Genomic DNA, 20,335 nt, shown 5'->3' with positions numbered 1-20,335 from the left:
TCCATGTTAAACACCACTTGGAGGAAGCACTGAGAGTGACAAGGGCGCAGATTGTACTCTGGGTCGGGGACTTCAATGTTCATCACCGAGAGTGGCTCGGTAGCAACACCACAGACTGAGATGGCTGAGTTCCAAAGGACATAGCTGCAAGACTGGGTCTGCGGCAGGTGCTGAGGGAACCAACAAGAGGGACCTCATCCTCACCAACCTGCTTGCCACAGATGCATCTGTCCATGACAGTATCGGTAGGAGTGATCACTGCACAGTACTTGTGGAGACGAAGTCCTGCCTTCACATTGAGGGTACCCTCCATCGTGTTGTGTGGCACTACCACTGTACTAAATGGGATAGATTTCAAACAGATCTAGCAACTCAAGACTGGGCATCCATAAGGTGCTGTGGGCCATCAGCAGCAGCAGAATTGTACTCAGTCATAATCTGTAACCTCATGGCCTGGCATATCCCCAACTCTACCATTACCACCAAGCAAGTGAATATCTATATGCTTCTTAAGTGTTACGAGAGTTTCTGACTCAACCACCCTTTCAGGCAGTGAGTTCCCGACTACCACCATCCTCTGGGTGAAGAAATTTCTTCTCAACTCCCCTCTTAGCCTTCTACCTCCTACCTTAATTCTATGCCCCTTGGTTATCGAACCCTCTACTAATGGAAAAAGTGCCTTCCAATCCACCCCATCTATGTCCTTCATAATCTTATACACTTCGATCAGGCCCTCTCTCACCTTCGCAGCTCCAAGGAAAACAACCCCAGCCTATCCAATCTTTCCTCATAGCTCAGACCCTCCAGCCCAGGCAACAGCTTTGTAAATCTCCTTTGCACCCTCTCCAGTGCAATCACATTCTTCCTATAACGTGGTGACCAGAACTGCACGCAATACTCCAGTTGTGGCCTAACCAGCATTTTATACAGTTCCAGCATAATCTCCTTGCTTTTGTATTCTATGCCTCGGCTAATAAAGGCACGTATCCCATACGCTGTCTTAGCCACCTTATTCACCTGCCCCGTTACCTTCAGGGGTCTGTGGATACGCGCACCAAGGTCCCTCTGATCTTCAGGACTTTCCAGGGTTCTACCATTCATAATATAATCACTTGCCTTGTTAGCTCTCCCCAAGTGTATTACCTCACACTTTTCAGGGTTGAATTCCATTTGCCACTGCTCTGCCTACTTGATATCCTCCTGCAGTTTATGGCTATCCTCCTCAATATTTACCAACCTACCAATTGTCGTGTCATCCGCGAACCTCTTGATCATACCGTCTACATTTAAGTCCAAATCATTTATGTACACCACAAACAGCAAGGGCCCCAGCACTGAGCCCTGCGGAACCCCACTGGAACCAGACTTCCTGTCATAGAAACATCCCTCTACCATCACCCTCTGCTTCCTGGCTCTCAGCCAATTTAGAGTCCAATGTGCCACTTTGCCTTGGATCCCATGCACTCTTACTTTCTTGACTAGTCTGCCATGAGGCTCCTTATCAAAAGCCTTGCTAAAGTCCATATAGACTACATCAAGTGCATTACCCTCCTGGTTACCTCCTCAAAAAACTGGATCAAATTTGTCAAACATGACTTTCTCTTAACAAATCCATGCTGACTATCCCTGATTAATCCGTGTCTCTCCAAGTGCAGATATATTCTGTCTACTTGGGCCTAACCGTATCTCATCTTAGTAAAATTAGCCTTTTCCCAGTTTAGAACTTTTATTCCTGGCTCAAACTTATCCTTTTCCACAACTATTCTAAATCTAACTGAGTTATGATCACTATCTCCAAAATGCTCCCCCACTGATACACCTTCCACCTGCTGGGCTCATTTCCGAATATTAGGTACAGAACTGCCCCCTCCCTTGTTGGGCTTTCTACGTACTGACTAAAAAAGTTATCCTGGATGCAACTTAAGAATTTTGCTCCCTCCCTACCTTGTACACTAAAACTATCCCAGTTAATACTTGGGTAGTTAAAATCCCCTACTATTATTGCCTTATTATTCTTATACTTTTCTGAAATTTGATTACATATTTGATCCTCTATCTCTCCCTGACTCTTTGGGGGCCTATAGTACACACCCAAAAGCGTGTTTGTCCCCTTTGTGTTTTTTACTTCTACCCATATGGCCTCATTTGATGATCCTTCCAGGATTCCTTGATCAATATAGCGATCCCCGCCCCCCTGCCTCCTCTTCTATCCCCCCTCTCTATCTCGTCTGTAACCAGGAATGCTGAGCTGCCGAACCTGCCCTTCTTTTAGCCAAGTCTCGGTCACAGCTACGATATTACACATCCACGTGCCTTTCTGTGCCCTCAGCTCGTCTGTCTTATTCCTCAAGCTCCTTGCATTAAAATATATTCCATTTAGCCTTGTAAATTCACTTCTTTCTTATCTGGCCTGTGTTTCCTCTGCTTCATTAATGACCTTCCTTCCATCATAAGGTCAGAAGTGGGGATGTTTGCTGATGATTGCACAATGTTCAGCACCATCCGTGACTCTCAGATGCTGAAGTAGTCCATGTCCAAATGTAGCAAGACCTGGACAATATCCAGGCTTGGGCTGACAAGTGGCAAGTAACATTCGTGACACACAAGTGCCAGGCACTGACCATCTCCAACAAGAGAGAATCTAAGCATCGCCCCTTGACATTCAATGGCATTATCATTGCTGAATCCCCCACTATCAACATTCTGGGTGTTACCATTGACCATAAACTGAACTGGACTAGCCATATAAATACTGTGGCTTCAAGGGCAGGTTAGAGGCGAGGAATCCTGAAACAAGTAACTCACCTCCTAACTCCCAAAAGCCTGTCTGCCATCTACAAGGCACAAGTCAGGTGTGTGATGGAATACTCTCCACTTGCCTGGATGAGTGCCACTCCAACAACACTCATGAAGCTTGCTCAAGAAGCAGGACAAAGCAGTACGCTTGATTGGCAGCCCTACCACAAACATTCACTTCCCACTACCAACAAACTGAGGTAGCAGTGTGTACCATCTACAAGATGCACTACATAAACTCAGCAAGCCTCCTTAGACAGCATCTTCCAAGCTCACAACTGCTACCATCTAGAAAGACAAGGGCAGCAGGCACATGGGAATACCACCACCTGCAAGTTCCCCTCCAAGACACACACCATCTGACTTGGTAATATCGCTGTTTCTTCGCTATCACTAGGTCAAAATCCTGGAACTCCCTTCCTAGTAGCACAGTTGGTGTATCTACGCCACAAGGATTGCAGCAGTTCAAGAAGACAACTCACCACTACCTTCTCAAGGTCAATTAGGGATGGGTAATAAATGCTGGCCCAGCCAGCAACACCCAAGTCCTGTAAATGAATTTTAAAAATTGCGAATGAAGTAGTGGGAGGCTGTAGTTGTTGAAAGGCTTCAGCATGAATCAGAAAAGGCGGAGGAGAAAATTGGACGAAGTCAAAAATAATTTTACACAAGGGTCCAGATAACAACGAACTACTGTATTTCACTCAAGATGCCTGATGTCATGTGACCAGGTCTATGAGAATATTTCCTTGCAATCATTACCACACCAAAAATATACGATTTGATGTAAGCATACATGACAAAGTGAAGTTTTGCCTACACCATCAGTTCTATGAAATGGACATTTGTAAATAAATTCCCTTTCAGAACTTTACAACAATCTTACAAAATTAGGAATCTAAAGGTACTCACTTTAGGACTGTGGTGGGTTTGTCCTTAACACCAAATGCTCTTGAGTTCAGAAAATGGACTGGGTGGCAATCTTGAAACAGTACCTAAAATTAATAAGTATGCTAATGAACCAAGGACTTCAATCATATTTATAAGCATTTAAGTATCAATATGGCACTTACATCCAAAAAGCATTAAAACAACTCTGCACAGACATTACAACTTGTGTTTAACACAGCTCTCTATATGTATGATGAACATGATATACTAAATGAAGCATCAAATGTGGCCATATAGTTTGAGCTCAGGAAAAAAAAGGGGGCAGTCATATTGCTAGGTGTGTACTATAGACCCCCAAATAGTGAAAAGGAGTTAGAAGAGCAAATATGTGGACAAATTTCTGAGTGCAAAAACAATAGGACAGTAATAGTTGGAGACTTCAACTATCCTAATATCAATTTAGATACGAACGGTGTGAAGGGCACAGAGGGCACAAATTTCTCAATTGTATTCAAGAGAACTTTTTCAACCAGCACATAACAAGCCCAACAAGAGGGGACACAATTCTAGATTTAATCTTAGGAAATGAAGCTGGGCAAGTGGATAAAGTAGCAGTGTGGGGCCATTTTGGAGATGGTGACCATAATACAGTTAGATTTAGCATCATTATGGAAAAGAATAAAGATAGGTAGCAGCGACCATAATATAACTGAATTTTACATTCAATTTGAGGGAGAGAGGAGTGGGTCTGAAACTAAGGTTTTAAACTTTAAATAGGGGCTGAGACTAAGATTTTAAATTTAAATAAGGGCAATTATGAGCACAGAGCTGGCGAAAATGAATTGGTAAATTAGGTTAAGAGTTAGGTCAAGGGAGATGCAGTAACTAATATTTAAGGGGATATTTCAGAATGCACAGAGTAGATACATTCCAACGTGGAAGAAAAAGTCCAAGGGACGGACATGCCATCCATGGTTAACTAGAAAGGTTAAAGATAATACTAAACTTAAAGAAAAAGCATATAATTGTGCAAAGATAGGTGGAAGGCCAGAAGATTGAACAGGATATAAGGAACAGCAAAGAAGGATTAAAAGACTAATAAGGCGGGAAAAATTAGTTTATGAGAAAAAGCTAGCCAGAAATATAAAAACAGATAGTAAGAGTTTTTATAAATATTTAAAAAGAGTTAACAAAGTGAGCATTGGTCCTATAGAAAGTGAGTCTGGAGAGTTGATAATGGAAAACGAGCAGATGGCAGATGAATTGAACAGGTATTTTTCATCAGTTTTCAGTGGATACAAGTAACATCCCAGAGGCAGCTATAAACCAGGAAATGGAAATGGGGAGGGAAGTCAGGAAAATTAGAGTCACCAGAGAAGTGGTACTGAGTGAATTGTTGGAGCTGCAGGCTGACAAGAGCCCGGGTCCTGATGGACTTCATCCTAGGTATCTAGTGAGATAGTTGATGCAGTGGTTTTAATTTCCAAAATTCTTTAGATTTGGGGAAGGTCCCATTAGATTGGAAGATAGCAAATGTAACTCCATTATTCAAAAAGGGAAGGAGTCAGAAAGTGGGAAACTATAGGCCAGTTAGCTTAACATCTGTCATAAGGAAAACGTTAGAAGCTGTTATTAAAGATGTTATAGCAGGGCACTTGGATAAGCTCACAGTCATCAGGCAGAGTCAACATGGTTTTGTGAAAGGGAATTTGTGTTTCACCAACTTATTGGAGTTCTTCGAGGGAGTAACTTATGCTGTGGATAAAGGGGAACCGGTGGATGTACTGTACTTAAATTTCCAGAAGGCATTTGATAAATTGTCACATCAAAGGTTATTATGAAAAATAAGAGCTCATGGTAAAGGCGGTAACGTATTGGCATGGATAGAAGATTGGTTAGCTAACAGGAAGCAGAGTGTGGGCATAAATGGGTCTTTTCAGAGTTGGCAAGATGTAACGCGTGGTGTGCCACAGGGATCAGTGCTGGGACCTCAACTGTATTTAATTGATATAAATGACTTGGATGAAGGGATGGTTGCTGATGACACAAAGATAGGTAGGAAAGTAAGTTGTGAAGAGGACATAAGGAGGCTACAAATAAATATAGATAGGTTAAGTGAGTAGGCAAAGATCTGGTAGATGGAGTTTAATGTGGGAAAATGTGAAATTGTCCATTTTAGCAGGAAGAATTAGAAGCATATTATCTAAATGGTGAGAGATTGCAGAGCTCTGAGTTACAGAGGGATCTGGGTGTCCTAGTGCATGAATCATAGAAGGTTAGTATGCAAGTACAGTAAGTAATTAGGAAAGCTAATTAATACAAAAGTAAGGGGGTTATACTTCAGTTGTACAGAGCATTGGTGAGACCACATTTGGAGTACTGTGAACAACATTGGTCACCTTATTTAAGGAAGGATGTAAATGCATTGGACGAAGTTCAGAGAAGGTTTGCCAGACTAATCCCTGGAATGGGTGGGTTGTCTTCTGAGGAAAGGTTCGACAGACTAGGCTTGTATCCGCTGGAGTTTAGAAGAGTAAGAGGCGACTTGATTGAAACTTATAAGATCCTGAGGGGTCTTGACAAAGTGGATGTGGAGAGGATGTTTCCTCTTGCAGGAGAATCTAGAGCTAGGGGGTCACTGTTTAAAAATAAGGGGTCCCCCATTTAAAATAGAGATGAGGTGAAATTTTTTTCACTCAGAGGCTCGTGAGTCTTTGGAACTCTCTTCCTGAAAAGGTGCGGAAGCAGAGACTTTGAATATTTTTAAGGCAGAGGTGGATAGATTCTTGGTAAGCAAGGGGGTGATAGGTTATCGGCAGTCAGTTGGATGCAGATTTCAGGTTACTATCAGATCAGCCATGATCTTATTAAATGGGGGAACAGGCTCGAGAGGCTGAATGGCCTACTCCTGCTCCTTGTTCGTATGTTCGTAGAATAGGAGTAAAAGTTCTAAATTGGGGGGAAGGCAAATTTTTATAAAGCTGAGTGATGAACTGGGGAAAGTGGACTGGATGCAGCTACTAGAAAGGAAAACAGTGTCAAATTAGTGGGAGGTATTCAAAAGTGAGGTTCTACGGGTACAGTGTAGACATGTCCCCACATAGAAAAAGGGTTGTACTGCCAAATCTAGAGACCCCTGGTTATCCAGAAGCACGCAGAGTAAGATAAAGCAGAAAAAGAAAGCTTATGACAGTCACAAAAAGATTAATACTGTAGAAAGCCTAGAGGAGTAAACAAAGTACAGGGATGAAGTAGAAAAGGAAATTAGGAAAGCAAAGAGAGGATACGAAAAAATATTTGCAGGTAACATCAAAGAAAACCCAAAAATGTTTTCCGAGTGCATTAAGGGCAAGAGAATAACTAAGGAAAGGTACAGCCTATCAGAGATATACATGGTAACTTGTGCATTGATGCTGAGGATGTGGGCAGGGTTCTCAATGAGCACTTTGTCTCTGTCTTCACTAAGGAGAGGGACGATGCAGACATTCTAGGTGAGGAAGAGTTTAATTATTAAATAAGCATAATGAGAGAGGAAGTACTGGAGAGACTGGCATCCTTGAAGTTGGATAAATCACCAGGGCCGGATCAATTGTATCCCAGGTTGTTAAAGGAAGCCAGGGAGGAAATAACAAGTGCTCTGAGGATCATTTTCCAATCCTCACTAGATACAGGTGAGGTACCAGAGGATTGAAGGTCTGTGAACCTTGCACCAATATTTAAAAAGGGTGCAAGGGATAGGCCAGAAAATTACAGGCTGGTCAGTCTGATTTTGGCGGTGGGCAAATTACTGAGACACAGGATAAACTGTCAGTTCGAAAGGCACGGATTGATCAGGGATAGTCAACATGGTTTTGTTAGGGGAAGATTGTCTCTTAGTAACTTAATAGAATTTTTTGAGGAAGTAATAAGGAGGATTGATGAGAGTAGTATAGTGGATGTTGTCTACATGGATTTTAATAAGGCATTTGACAAGGTCCCACATGGCAGAATGGTCAGAAAAGTGAGGTCCCATGGGATATAGGGGAAGGTGGTGAGCAGAATCCAAAATTGGCTCAGTGACAGGAAACAAAGGGTAATGGTTGATGGATGTAATTGTGAATGGGAAACGGTTTCCAGTGGTGTTCCATGGGGCTCAGTGTTGGGGCCTTTGCTGTTTGTTGTGTATATTAATGATTTGGACTTAAATGTGGGAGGCATGATTGGGAAATCTACAGATGACACAAAAATTGGCCTTGTAGCTGATAATGAAGAGGATAGCTGTTGTCTCCAGAAAGCTATTGATGGCTTGGCTGAATGGGTGGAAAAGTGGCAAATGGAATTCAATCCAGAAAAGTGTGAGGTAATGTGTTTGGGGAGGGCAAACAAAGCAAGGGAATACTGAGAAGGGTTAAGAGACCTTGGAGTGTATGTCCACAGGTCCCTGAAGGTGGCAGGACAGGTAGATAAGGTGGTAAAAAAGGCATATGGATGCTTTCCTTTATTGGACAAGACATAGAATACAAAAGCAGGGAGTGCTGGAAATGTATAAAACGTTGGTAAGGCCACATAAATTGGTAGTTGAGGCTGAAATGCTCAACTCATTTAAAAGATACCTGAAGTGCTGTAACCTGCAAGGCTACTGACCAGGTGCTGGAAAGCAGGGTTAAAAATGAGCGGCTGGTTTATTTTTTCTTTTTTTGGCTGGTGCAGACAAGATGGGCTGAATGGCCTCTTTCTGTACCATAACTTTTCTATGGTTCTATGATTCTATGATCACACCATGCTAATCACCTATAATAAATGTTTGCAACTCACGTGATTATGTTAGAATAACACATAATACAATATCTAATTGTGATAAAGCGGCAGAATATACTATAAGGCAAAAGAAACGTGTTTTAAGTTAAATAAAGGATTTTACAATAGTTCTGTCACAGTTAAACTCTTGAGCCAATTAAGAAGTTCGAAGGTGTTCAGAGAAGGTTCACTCGACCCATTCCTAGGTTAAGTACTTATCGTATGAAGAAAGGTTGAACAGGTTAGGCCTATATCCATTGGAGTTTAGAAGAATGAGAAGTGATCGTATTGAAACATATTAAGAACCTGAGAGGATTTGACAGGGTAGATATTGGGAGGATGTTTCCACTTGTTGGAGAGACTATAACCAGGGAACACAGTTTAAAAATAAGGGGCCCACTGTTTAAGATGGAGATGAGGACAATTTTTTTCTTTCAAAGGGTGGTTACTATGTAGAATTCGCTTCCCCAAAAAGCAGTCATTGAAAAGCTGGGTCATGGAATTTATTCAAAGCAGAACTAGACAGATTTTTGATAAGACAAGGGAGTCAAGGGTTATAGGGGGCAGACAGCAAAGTGGAGATGAGACTGTAGTATAATGACCTGGCACATTTAGGGTTAATGTGCTACTGAGTACAGTATCGCCTACAGAGTGATGTAAGAGAGCACAAGACTTGCATGCAGGGTCAGTCGAGTGTTGGACAGAGTCATGTGTACCAGCAAGCATTAAGATAGCTCCTAGCTTGTACTCTTTAATGTATATTTGTAAATAGTTCTAAAAGTCTATAAAGACTTGCAGTTAACCTTTGTATGACTATGAAGGCTTCTTCAGACCTACCGAACTGTAACCAACACGCTACAACAGAGGCTACAACCAGATCAGCCATGGTCTTATTGAATGGTGGAGCAGGCTGGAAGGGCTGAATGGCCTACTCCTGCTCCTAAGTCCTATGTCCCTAACAGGGGAAATCGGGCAGTTTACATCGGTGATAGTTTTTAAATGTGAAAAGCTCTGAAAGTCTCTCCAGCTTCTCTCACATCTTCCTTCTAGTCCTCTCCAAGATCATCTCATCACTGAGATCTATGTTCTGTTCAATAGACCTCATGCTCATAGAACTCCTGACCACCCAACTTCCTTCCTTGGCTCCTTTGCTAGCTGACATTGTAAATGGCAGTTCTGAAGAAGGGTCATATGGACTCGAAACATTAACTCTGTTTCTCCCTCCACAGATGCTGGTAGACCTGCTGAGTTTTTCCAGCATTTTCTGTTTTTGTTGTTGTTAATGGTATATTCTCTTGAAGCACTGTTCTGCTCCTATCACCCTTCTCAAAAAAACACCTTGACCCCTCCAGACCCATTAATTTTGCCATCACCAAATTCATTTTCCTTTGTTGCTGGCTGTAATTTCTCCCGTAACCCTGTTTGAATCCCTCCATCCGTCCCATGCATGTCACTGAAATAGTAGTAGTAGATTCGCCGTTGTTCAAGTGTGTGCAAACTGCAAGTGATTTCAAAAGTCAAACTTGTTACAGCTAAACCTGCATTAAGGAATTTGGTTATAGTTGAGGAAGATTAAAAGTTCAGAATAACTTAATCATTAATGACCTTACAGGTTAGACATTGGACTTCAGTGTAACCAATGCAAAATCCTCCAGCTGCTGTTCTCCCCACTCTCTTGACTGCTACTTCATGATCCCAGAGCCAAGGAAGATCCAAGATGTCCAGGTAGCTTGGCAGCTGCAGTAGATGACCAGTGCAGGGTGTTTCACTGTTTTTGCCCTTGAACACAATCCACCAAGGATTACTAATCATGGCTTATGCCATGATATCACGATGGAGCAAGAAGAGGAGGTAGGCCCCAAGAATCACGTCAGCCTGTATGGGGATTGAACCCGTGCTGTTGGTGTTATTTTGTGCCACTCTTAGCCAACTGAGCTAACTGGTTCCCTTGAACTGAACAATTCTTAATCAAAGTTACAAATGAAATTCTTTGTGACTGTGATTCATTAATCCTCTTCATTTTCTTCAACTTCTCTGGAGCCTTCAATGGTTGGATCACATCATCATCCACCAATCCCTCTTCTTCACCATCCAGATCCATGGGGCTACTTTTGCTTATTTCCACCCTTACTTATCCAATCATAGCCAAAGCATTTGTAGCAATAGTTTGTTCCCCACACTGTCACCTCTGGTATCCTTCAAGGATCCGTACTCGGTCTCCTCTTCCTCATCATCCGACATCTTCCACACAGACCTGGGATCGGTTTTCACAGGTACTCTGTTGATACCCAACCTTGGGTGGAATTGTCCCAGATTTGCATTAAGTGCAGTAGCAGGCGGTAAAACGACATTTTACCTGCCAGCCGCAATGGCGGGTTTTCATGCCGTATCATCCCAAACCTACTGCATTAGTTATACAGTCCCAGGACAGATGCCGTTTCCATGGTGGGCAGGCTCACATTCACCCGCCACGCTATCACCTCACCACTTCATCACGCTGGGCTCCATATCTAAAGTCCAGCAGCGCACGCACATCTTAGTGCTTCCAGCCCAAGGCTACTGCAGGGGGGATGTCCACAAAAGGCAAAAAGACTGCAGCCTCCAGGTTTATTGATGCATCACCCGAATGCCTTTTGGATGATGTGGAGGCCTGCCATTATGTCCTCTACCCCTGCTCTGGCCGCAGGATGGGCAACGGTGTGACAAACCAGGCCTTGGAGGTGGTGGCAGCGGTGGTCAGTGCCAAAGATGCATAGAAGAGGTCGGCCATCCAATGCAGATAGAGGATGAATGATCTCATCCATGCAGCCAGGGTATGGCAACCATCTCCTCACTCTAAGTTCACACACACAAGCCCATCACACATTCACTGGCACCTCACCCACTGCCAGCTCAAGGGACATCACCACTCATTCTCACACACATACCCTCACATGTCCATCTGGCTTTGTCTCCTCTGGAGACTGCCTCCTCAGCCCGCACCATCTTGAGGTCATTTGTACAGATCAACATGTGACTCCACACACACCCTGGGTTACCCTCCTTTCCCAGTACAGCCCTCATCCTGCAGCCTCTTCCCTTGCCTGAGGTCACTTCCCCCCTTCGCCAAGTAAGCCCTAGCCCTGCAGCCATTGAAAAGCCACCCACATATGGCTGATCTGGTAGGTAGAGACCTGCAGTGAGCCCCCCCTAAAAGTGATGTGGTGCTGTCTGTGAAACCTGGCGCTGATGACCACGAGTGCTGACTGAAGTAAGGTGGGCAAACAAACCTTGAAGTCCCGAGTGAAGTGCAGCTCACCAGATGCACGTCACTTATGTGAAACATGTTGGCGTGTTTTCCCGCCGACGTGCATGGACGATGCAGTGTTGGCAGGGGGGACGATTCCGGTGGACAAGCCTAATAATAATATGCTGATATATTACAATGAGGTTCCCGACGTCCAATGGTGGAGAACGCGGCCCGCCACTGGCAGGCTGAGCGGGCGATCACGAACTGGCTTCACGCCGTCGTGAAATCGATCACGCCATATTGTCCGTTCAAGCCACTGAACATATCTGACACCAGCGGGCATGGAAAATCCCGGCTTTTGCATCACAACCATATCTCTTGACTATTCTCTGCCTCTGTACTATCACAGTACTTGTCTGTCATGCAGTTTTGGATGAATCTACATCTCATCTCTGGCTCCTATCACAAATTCTGTTCACTTGCTGACTATAACTTACTCCCTAGCTAGTGTTACAAGCAGATCTATGTTCACACCATTCTTTTTGGCCCTGAGCTGAGTTTCTGTTCCTATATCTCCATAAAAGCTGAAAACGCTGGAAAAACAAAGCAGGTCTGGAAGCGTCTGTGAAGAGAGAAACAGAGTTAACATTCCGCGTCTAATAAGACTCTTCATCATCACTGGTACATCAGTAGATGACCAATACAGGATGACCAGCAGATCTCTGCTGATGCCTTGTTTGCAGAGCTGGCATATGCTTTGGACCTTCTGTATTGTACCTATCCTGTATCTGAAGCATTTCCTCCTTAAAGATCAGCCATTGTTCCATTACAGTTTTTTCTGTTGGTCTCCAGTTCCATTTTACCCTGGCTTGTTCCCTTCTCATCGCATTAAAATTAGCTCTTTTCCAATTTAGTTCTATATTAGGTTATTCCCTGCTCTTCTTCATTAATCATCTAAACCTTATAATACATTGATCAATCTGACCCAAATGTCCCCCCACAGACACTTGCTCTGCTTGGCCCACCTCATTTCCCAGCACTAGGTACAGCAATGCCTCCTTTCTAGTTAGACCAAGAACATACTGATCAAGGATTCTGATACACATTTCGGAAATTCCTCCCCATTTACCCTTTACTCTAACATTATCCCAGTTGATGACTGGTATCCTTTCATCTATGAGAGATGATAGTAATGCAGCCCAGAATTTGGTGAGGTCTGATGAGATCAACTGCTGTACTCCTTTTGAAGGCTGAACAAGCCAATTCTGGAAAGGTAGAGACAGCCACAAGTGCCGCACATGAGGTCGTCACTGGCCAGTGGGGCAGGATGATCTCTGCTGATGCCTTGTTTGCAGGGCTGGCATATGCTTTGGACCTTCTGAAGCCATATGTCATAGTGGTGATGAAACATCTGCCCACAGCTGGTGTCATCATTTGCATCGGTTGTCAGCCAGAGTTTCCCGTTTGTTGTGGCTGATGTTGAGGGCTTTTGTGTCTCTTTTGACAGCATCCTTGAATCTCGGATTTGGGTGCCCTGCTGGTCTCTTGGCATTGGCTACCTCCCATATGGCATATCTTTGGGGATGCGGTCATCTTCCATCCTGTGCACATGCCCAAGCAAGTGAAGCCTTCTTTGCTTATTTAGTGGTAGCATGCTTGGAATGACTGCTTCATTGGTGACTTTGTCTTTCCACGTGGTGCCAAGGATTTGTCGTTGACACCAGAGATGAAAGTTACCAAGCCTTTTTTTCTTAATAGGTCCAGGCTTCACTGCTATACAAGAATGTGCTGATGATATAGGCTTTATATATAAGCATCTTGGTCCTGCGGGTCAATTTGTTTCCAGGCTCGTTTTGTTAGTTGGCCAAAGTTGGTGGCTATCTTTCCAATAGATATGCTGAACTCTTCTTCAGGAGACAGGTTGTCAGTCACTGTACATCCAAGATAGCTGAATTTGCTGACTGCTTCCTGTGGTGTGTTGTTGAGTCTGATCGCAGGCAGAGAGCCGTTCCATACCGTTTGCTTGACACTGATGGTGAGGGAGAACATGACACAGGCATGGTACAGACAACCTGTGAGCCTTTGGAGCTGGTCTTCTGTCTTGGCAACTGATGCAGCATCATCAGCATACAGATGTTCTCTGATCACGACATGCCACACTTCTGTCTTGCTTTGAATCTTGAACGGCTGAGGAGTTTCCCATCTGGTCGTGTGTGGTGGTACAGTCCTTCTATGTCAACAGGGAAAACATAGATCAGTAAGAGAGAGAAAAGTGATACCAAACAGAGTAGGGGCTAAGGTACAGCCCTGTTTCACTCATTCTTGATCTCAAAACCATCAGACCTGGAGCTGTTGAACTGAATGGTGCTGTGCAGGTTATCATGCAAGGACCGTATGAGACTCTGAAGCTTGGGAAGACATCTGATTTTCTCTAGTATCCGGTAGAGGCCTGTCCAGCTTCTGGTGTAAAATGCTTTTGAGACCCACAAAAGCAACATAGAGTGGTGTTTGCTGCTCTCTGCAATTCTCTTGAAGCTGACATAAGGAGAAATCGTATCTACCGTAGTTCTGCCTGCTCTGAAGCCACATTATGCCTCTGGGCACATTCTGTTGGTGAGTTAATGGAGCCTTTGACAAAGACCTTCACAAAGGCACTTGAGGAGTGAGATGTCCCAGAACATCTGTTCTTGTTTAACGTGATGATGTTTGGGTCATGCACATCCTGTGTGACAGAGCTTTCTCTCCAACAGAGGAGGACAATGTTGTGGACGTATGGCAGCAGGTGGAGCTTCCCATACTTGTGTAGCTCAACTGGGATTCCATCCTTTCCAGATGTTTTCTTTGCTGCTAGAGAGTCAATGGCCTTTTCAACCTCAAATAATAATGGTTCTGCATCAATCTCATTTACAAAAGACAGCTGTAGAAGATTGTCATGAAAGCGTGCTTTATGCCAAATAATGATTTTTAATCCACTGGCTGTAAACATGAATTGAACATTTAAAAAACAGACGAAAGTGACAAACTCAGGGGCAAGATGGCTACCTAATTTGCATTACTATACATTCCTCATTCCAACCTCATTGGAATGGAATCAGTCTGCCTGCAAAACCCATCAAAGACAATGACTTCAGAGGAGTGTGAAGGACCCCCTGTCTCATTAGCAAGACATCTACAGTGATCACCTGTGGTACCCAACAGTTGGAGATGGGCTATCAAACCTAACCACTTGAACGATGGGGCCCTGGCTAAAATGGGAATTCCCAGACCTGACCAATTCAAGCTACAATTGGAATACACGATCATGTTTGAATTACTGGTCATTTGGAGAGGGTGGTCTCATGACAAGCCAAGCCTGGTATGTCTTAAGCATCTGTTTTCTCAGCGGAACTGAGGACAAGCAGCTGATAAGCTGAGAGAGATCCTTCCTCTCTCTCTCCACCCAGTCTGCTATTGTTTGACTCTCGGTATGCAGCAGACAGAGATTTTAAAGAAAGAACTCAACTCCACAGCTCTGTCTGCAGAAGAACAGATAGATCATCCACCTGCAGTTTTAAACTGCCTAGACACTAAAAGCAGAAGACCACTTAATAAAAGCAGCAAGACCACCGGATTCAGCCTGAAACCAGCAGAGTCACCAACTACAGACTGTGAATTCCTTTAAACTTTTATGGACTCTAATTTTACTAACGTATCCTTCCCCACTCTGTTATCTGTATTTGTGTGTGTGTGAACTTTGAGTGTTTGTGCGTGGGAAAGTCTATGTGTAATTTTATTATTTTACTTAGATCAGTTTAAGTTAACATCTTTCTTTGTTAAACTCAAGAAAACCTGTCCTTTTGGTTCATTTATGATCACAGCGCATAAACAGTTAAATACTCACTGAATTGGCAAGTATACCCTTTTCCAACAAAAAAATCTGTTGCAGTCAAACAAGGAAAGGGCAAAGAGGGGACCATTTGACCCCTCCTCACCTGGTTGTAACAAGATCATCAAGCACAGCTCAAAGATATATCCATCTCATGTGAGAATAGCTCAGAGTAGTGCTGTACTCAGCAGGCCAATTGCTTTTTTAAAAATTAATTCTTGGAATGTGGGCTTTGCTGGCTGGGCCAGCATTTATTGCCCGTCGCTAGTAGCCCTTGAGAAGGTGCTGGTGAGCTGCCTTCTTGAACTGCTGCAGTCCATGTAGTATAGGTACACCCACTGCGTTGCTAAGAAGGGAGTTCCAGGATTTTGACCCAGCGACAGTGAAGGAACGGCGATATATTTCCAAGTCAGGATGCTGACTGACTCGGAGGAGAACTTCCAGGTGATGGTGTTCCCATCTATCTGTTGCCCTTGTATTTCTAGATGGTCGTGGTCGTGGGTTTGGAAGGTGCTGTCTCAGGAGTCTTCGTTAATCCCTGCAGCGCATCTTGTAGATGGTACACACTGCTGCTACTGTGCATCAGTGGTGGAGGAAGTGAATGTTTGTGGATGTGGTGCCAATCAAGTGGGCTGCTTTGTCCTGGACGATGTCAAGCTTCTTGAGTGTTGTGGGAGCTGCACTAATCCAGGCAAGTGGAGAGTAATCCAACATACTCCTGACTTCTGCCTTGTAGATAGTGGATAGGCTTTGAGGAGTCAGGAGGTGGGAGACTCATCGCACGATTCCTAGCCTCTGACCTGTTCTTGTAGTCACAGTATTTATATGGCTAGTCCAGTTCAGTTTCTGGTCAATGGTAACCCGCAGGATGTTGATAGTGGGTATTTCAGTGATGGTAATGCCATTGAACATCAAGGGGCGATGGTTGGATTCTCTCTTGTTGGAGATGATCATTGCCTGACACTTGTGTGTCACAAATGTTACTTGCTATTTGTCAGCCAAAGCCTGGATTTTGTCCACATCTTGCTGCATTTGGACATGGACTGGTTCACTATCTGAGGAGTCGCGAATGGCGCTGAACATTGTGCAATCATCAGCGTACAGGACATATCTGGGCAATTTTCCACATAGCCAGGTAGATGTCAATGTTGTTGCTGTATTGGAACAGCTTGGCTAGGGGCACGGCAAGTTCTGGAGCACAAGTCTTCAGTGCTATTGCTGGAATATTGTCAGGGCCCATAGCCTTTGCACTATCTAGTGTCTTCAGCCGTTTCTTGATATCACGTAGAGTGAATCTAATTGGGTGAAGACTGGCATGTGATGTTGGGGACCTCCAGAGGAGGCAGAGATGGATCATCCACTTGGCACTTCTGGCTGAAGATTGTAGCAAATGCTTCAGCCTTATCTTTTGCACTGATGTGTTGGGCTCCTCCATCATTGAGGATGGGGATATTTGTGGAGCCTCCTTCTCCAGTGAGTTGTTTAATTGTCCATCACCATTCACGACTGGATGTGGCAGGACTGCAGAGCTTAGTTCAGATCTGTTGGTTGTGGGGTCACTTAGCTCTGTCTATCACTTGCTGTTTATGCTGTTTGGCACGCAAGTAGTCCTGTGTTATAGCTTCACCAGGTTGACACCTCATTTTTAAGTATGCCTGGTGCTGCTCCTGGCATTCCCTTCTGCACTTTTCATTGAACCAGTGTTGATCCCCTCGCTTGATGGAATGGTAGAGTCGGGGATATGCCGGGCCGGATATGCCATGAGGTTAGAGATTGTGTTTGAGTACATTCTGCTGTTGTCGATGGCCCACAGTGCCTCATGGATGCCCAGTCTTGAGTTGTTTGGCCTGTTCGAAATCTGAGTGGCTAATTCCCCATCAAATGATGTCAAATGAGCAACTTTGGTGATGGTGGGGTCAATGCACATGAGGATCCTGCTCCAGATCATCTCTCTCAACGTAACTGTGAGTGCCCCCTCTCTCTCCTGCTTTTGACTCTGCTACCATGCACTAATTATCTCTACTTTGATTAACAGGGAGCTCTGCCAAGCGACCGACACCCTCAGCCAGCCAGTCCCTCAGCTCCATCCAGGTCCTCACCTCCAGCCAAGAGGACACCTCCTCTACTGAAGAGCTGGAAATAAGCAGCCTGGAAGACCCACCATAACACCACCCACACCCTCCACCAGCACAGAGAGACGCTTCTCAGTGGGACCTAGATTTAGGGCAGGCTCGGGTTCACAATCTGGTGGTTTCCGCATGGACACGTGTCTGCAGCAGGAGGCAGGTTCAGCCGAGTTTCCTGGCACTTGGAGGACTGCTGGAGAAGAGGCATCTGTGAGGTCCAAGCCAGATGATGAGCTTCTGGGTTCAGCCTTCAACACATCGTGGAGAGTCAGCAGAAGGCGGGGGAACGTTACGCAGAAGCATTGGAAGCCCTCAACAGTGTGGCACGCGAGTCGAAGGAGTGCATCCGCTTGCTCTCTGATGAAGTGCTGCCCACATGTACACATATGGAGGTCTCCATGGGAAGGATGGCAGATGCCATGGAGACCCTGGTCCAGCAGAACATGGAAATGTGTGCAGACCTGCACACCATTGCAGTAGCCATGGGTGAGTTCCTGCAGTGGCAACACGAGAGGGAAACAGGATACCTCGACCCTTTTGGTCTTATTTCACCCCACCCCCACTAGAGCTATCTGTACCTTGCGTGTCCTGCTATCCATTCTTAATTAGCACATTCTTTTAGATAATATCACCACCTTCAACACCTCTTTGTTCTTTTGTCTGTGACATCTTTTGGTTATCTTCTCCTATCACTGGCTGCTTGTCCCTACAACCACCCCACCCCCCCCACCCACTTCTACCCCCACCCCTCCCACCTGAAACCAGCTTATATTTCACCCCTCTCCTATTTTTACTTAGTTCTGTTGAAGGGCCATGAGGACTCGAAACGTCAACTTCATTCTTCTCCGTCGATGCTGCCGGACCTGCTGAGTTTTTCCAGGTATTTCTGTTTTTGTTATGGTCATAGACAAGTTTTTGATCAGCTCCCCCATCCTTTCCCCTCCCCAAGTCACCCGTGTCCTTTCCCCCATCACAGTCTGCACCCCCCCCCCACCCCGGTATCACATTCCACTTCCCCATCATTACCATACAGCCCAAACCTTTGTCATTCCAGGATGTCCAGGTGAATGTGCACATTCCCTACCTTCTTGGAAATCCCCCCTCCTTCCACACTGACCTTCCCGACCTCCTCCTTCCCACCCCCAGGGTCCCTGTTTGCCTCCATGTCCCCACCAACCACCCTCCCCATCCCTTCTGTCGATACCAACGCACCCTCACCCTCCACCCTACTTGGCTCCCTCTGCCCCCTCTCATACTCGCCATTCCCTCCCACCACACGAGTTCGTTCCCCAGGAGGCATTCGTTGACTCCACAAACTCCTCCCTTGCAAGTTCACCTGGACAATGTACACCCCACCCCCGTTTACTCCTTCCTCCACCCTCACTCTTTCCCCCGGGACAGCTTCCTCCCTCCTACTCTGACCCCGGACACCTTTCCCCCTCCAAATTCCCTCCTCACCCCGGACACCTTCTCCCGCTCCAATTCTTCTCCTTTCCCCAGAGACCATCTCCCTCCAAACTCCCTCCCTTACACCTACCTCCCCAATTGCAGCATTCTCCCCCATTGCACCCTCCTCCCCCAGACATCCTCCTTCCCCCTCACATCCTCCTTCCCCCTCCCAACCTCAGCCCCCTGACACTTTTGATCCCCCTTCCCCAACCTCACACCGCACCCCCCCCACACCCGACACCATTGCTCCCTCCCAATCTCCTCACCCCAGCCCCCGGTACACCTTCCTTTCCCACTCTTACTCCCGGAAACCAAGAACTGTGATTGTACTCGAAAGAGTTGCAATCTGTGACTGTTGATAACTCGAAAGAGTTTCCTTTCCCACTCACATCTAGATCTTTCTCTCATCCTCTTTGCACATCCATACCAGCCCATGGCAAAGCCTGTGAAGTTCTGAAGCAGGCCCAAAGCATGAATGGACACCATGGAAGATGGTACGAGCCCATGGTGAAATCCATGAAGGTCCAAAGCCTGGAGACTTCCCAGCTTCTGAGAGCTGCTTCACAGCAGAGCCATGTGCATCAGAATCTACCCAACATGAGATACATATGTTCCTCCAGGGTCTGCTAGCTGTAGGTCTCCAACATCTTATGTTCCTTGGATGTCCGTGACCTGAGCAAGGCTCTAAAGGTAAGTCCCGACTTCTGCACGTCATGCTTGTCTAGACGTGTGCTGGGCCAGCACGTTTTCCTGCTGGCATAACGGTAATTTGGATGTGGGGGTGTATGATTCCCATCGGGCCTCACTTTGCATCTCATTAGCGGGATGCAAATCAGGTTCACGCTGATCACCAGTAGGATTTGTGATCCGCCATGGTGGACACCATCGGATGATCCTGCTGTCATTTCACACCGGCGTGAAACCAATTTTTGGCCTTCTCGCCATATTGTCTGCTCACTCCTGCCATGATGCCTACCGCCAATAGGTGCAGGTGGTTTTGGCCAGTGTGTGCAATTTTGGTCTCCATATTTAAGGAAGGATATACTTACTTTGGAGTCAGTACAGCAAAGGGTCACTGGCTTGGTCCCTGGAAGGAATGGATTATCCTATGATGAGAGGGTGAGTAAATTAGGTTTATATTCTCTGGAGTTCAGAAGAATGAGAGGTAATCTCGGCTGAAAAATTCAAGATTATGAGTTTCCG

The 20,335-nt window shown here is 45.2% G+C and overlaps 1 protein-coding gene across 1 annotated transcript in view; it reads right to left on the bottom strand.

Moving 5' to 3' along the window:
* Positions 1-20,335, bottom strand: part of kndc1 (kinase non-catalytic C-lobe domain containing 1) — a 252,960-nt gene that overhangs the window by 19,577 nt on the left and 213,048 nt on the right. The window contains exon 25 of the mRNA XM_078564922.1: positions 3,709-3,791. Within this exon, the coding sequence (XP_078421048.1) occupies positions 3,709-3,791 (83 nt within the window). The remainder of the gene's footprint in view (positions 1-3,708; positions 3,792-20,335) is intronic.

This window comes from Cetorhinus maximus, chromosome 20 (assembly GCF_964194155.1).
Source record: "Cetorhinus maximus chromosome 20, sCetMax3.hap1.1, whole genome shotgun sequence".
In the NCBI taxonomy this organism is placed as follows: Eukaryota; Metazoa; Chordata; class Chondrichthyes; order Lamniformes; family Cetorhinidae; genus Cetorhinus; species Cetorhinus maximus.
This window is presented reverse-complemented; position numbering and strand designations above follow the sequence as displayed.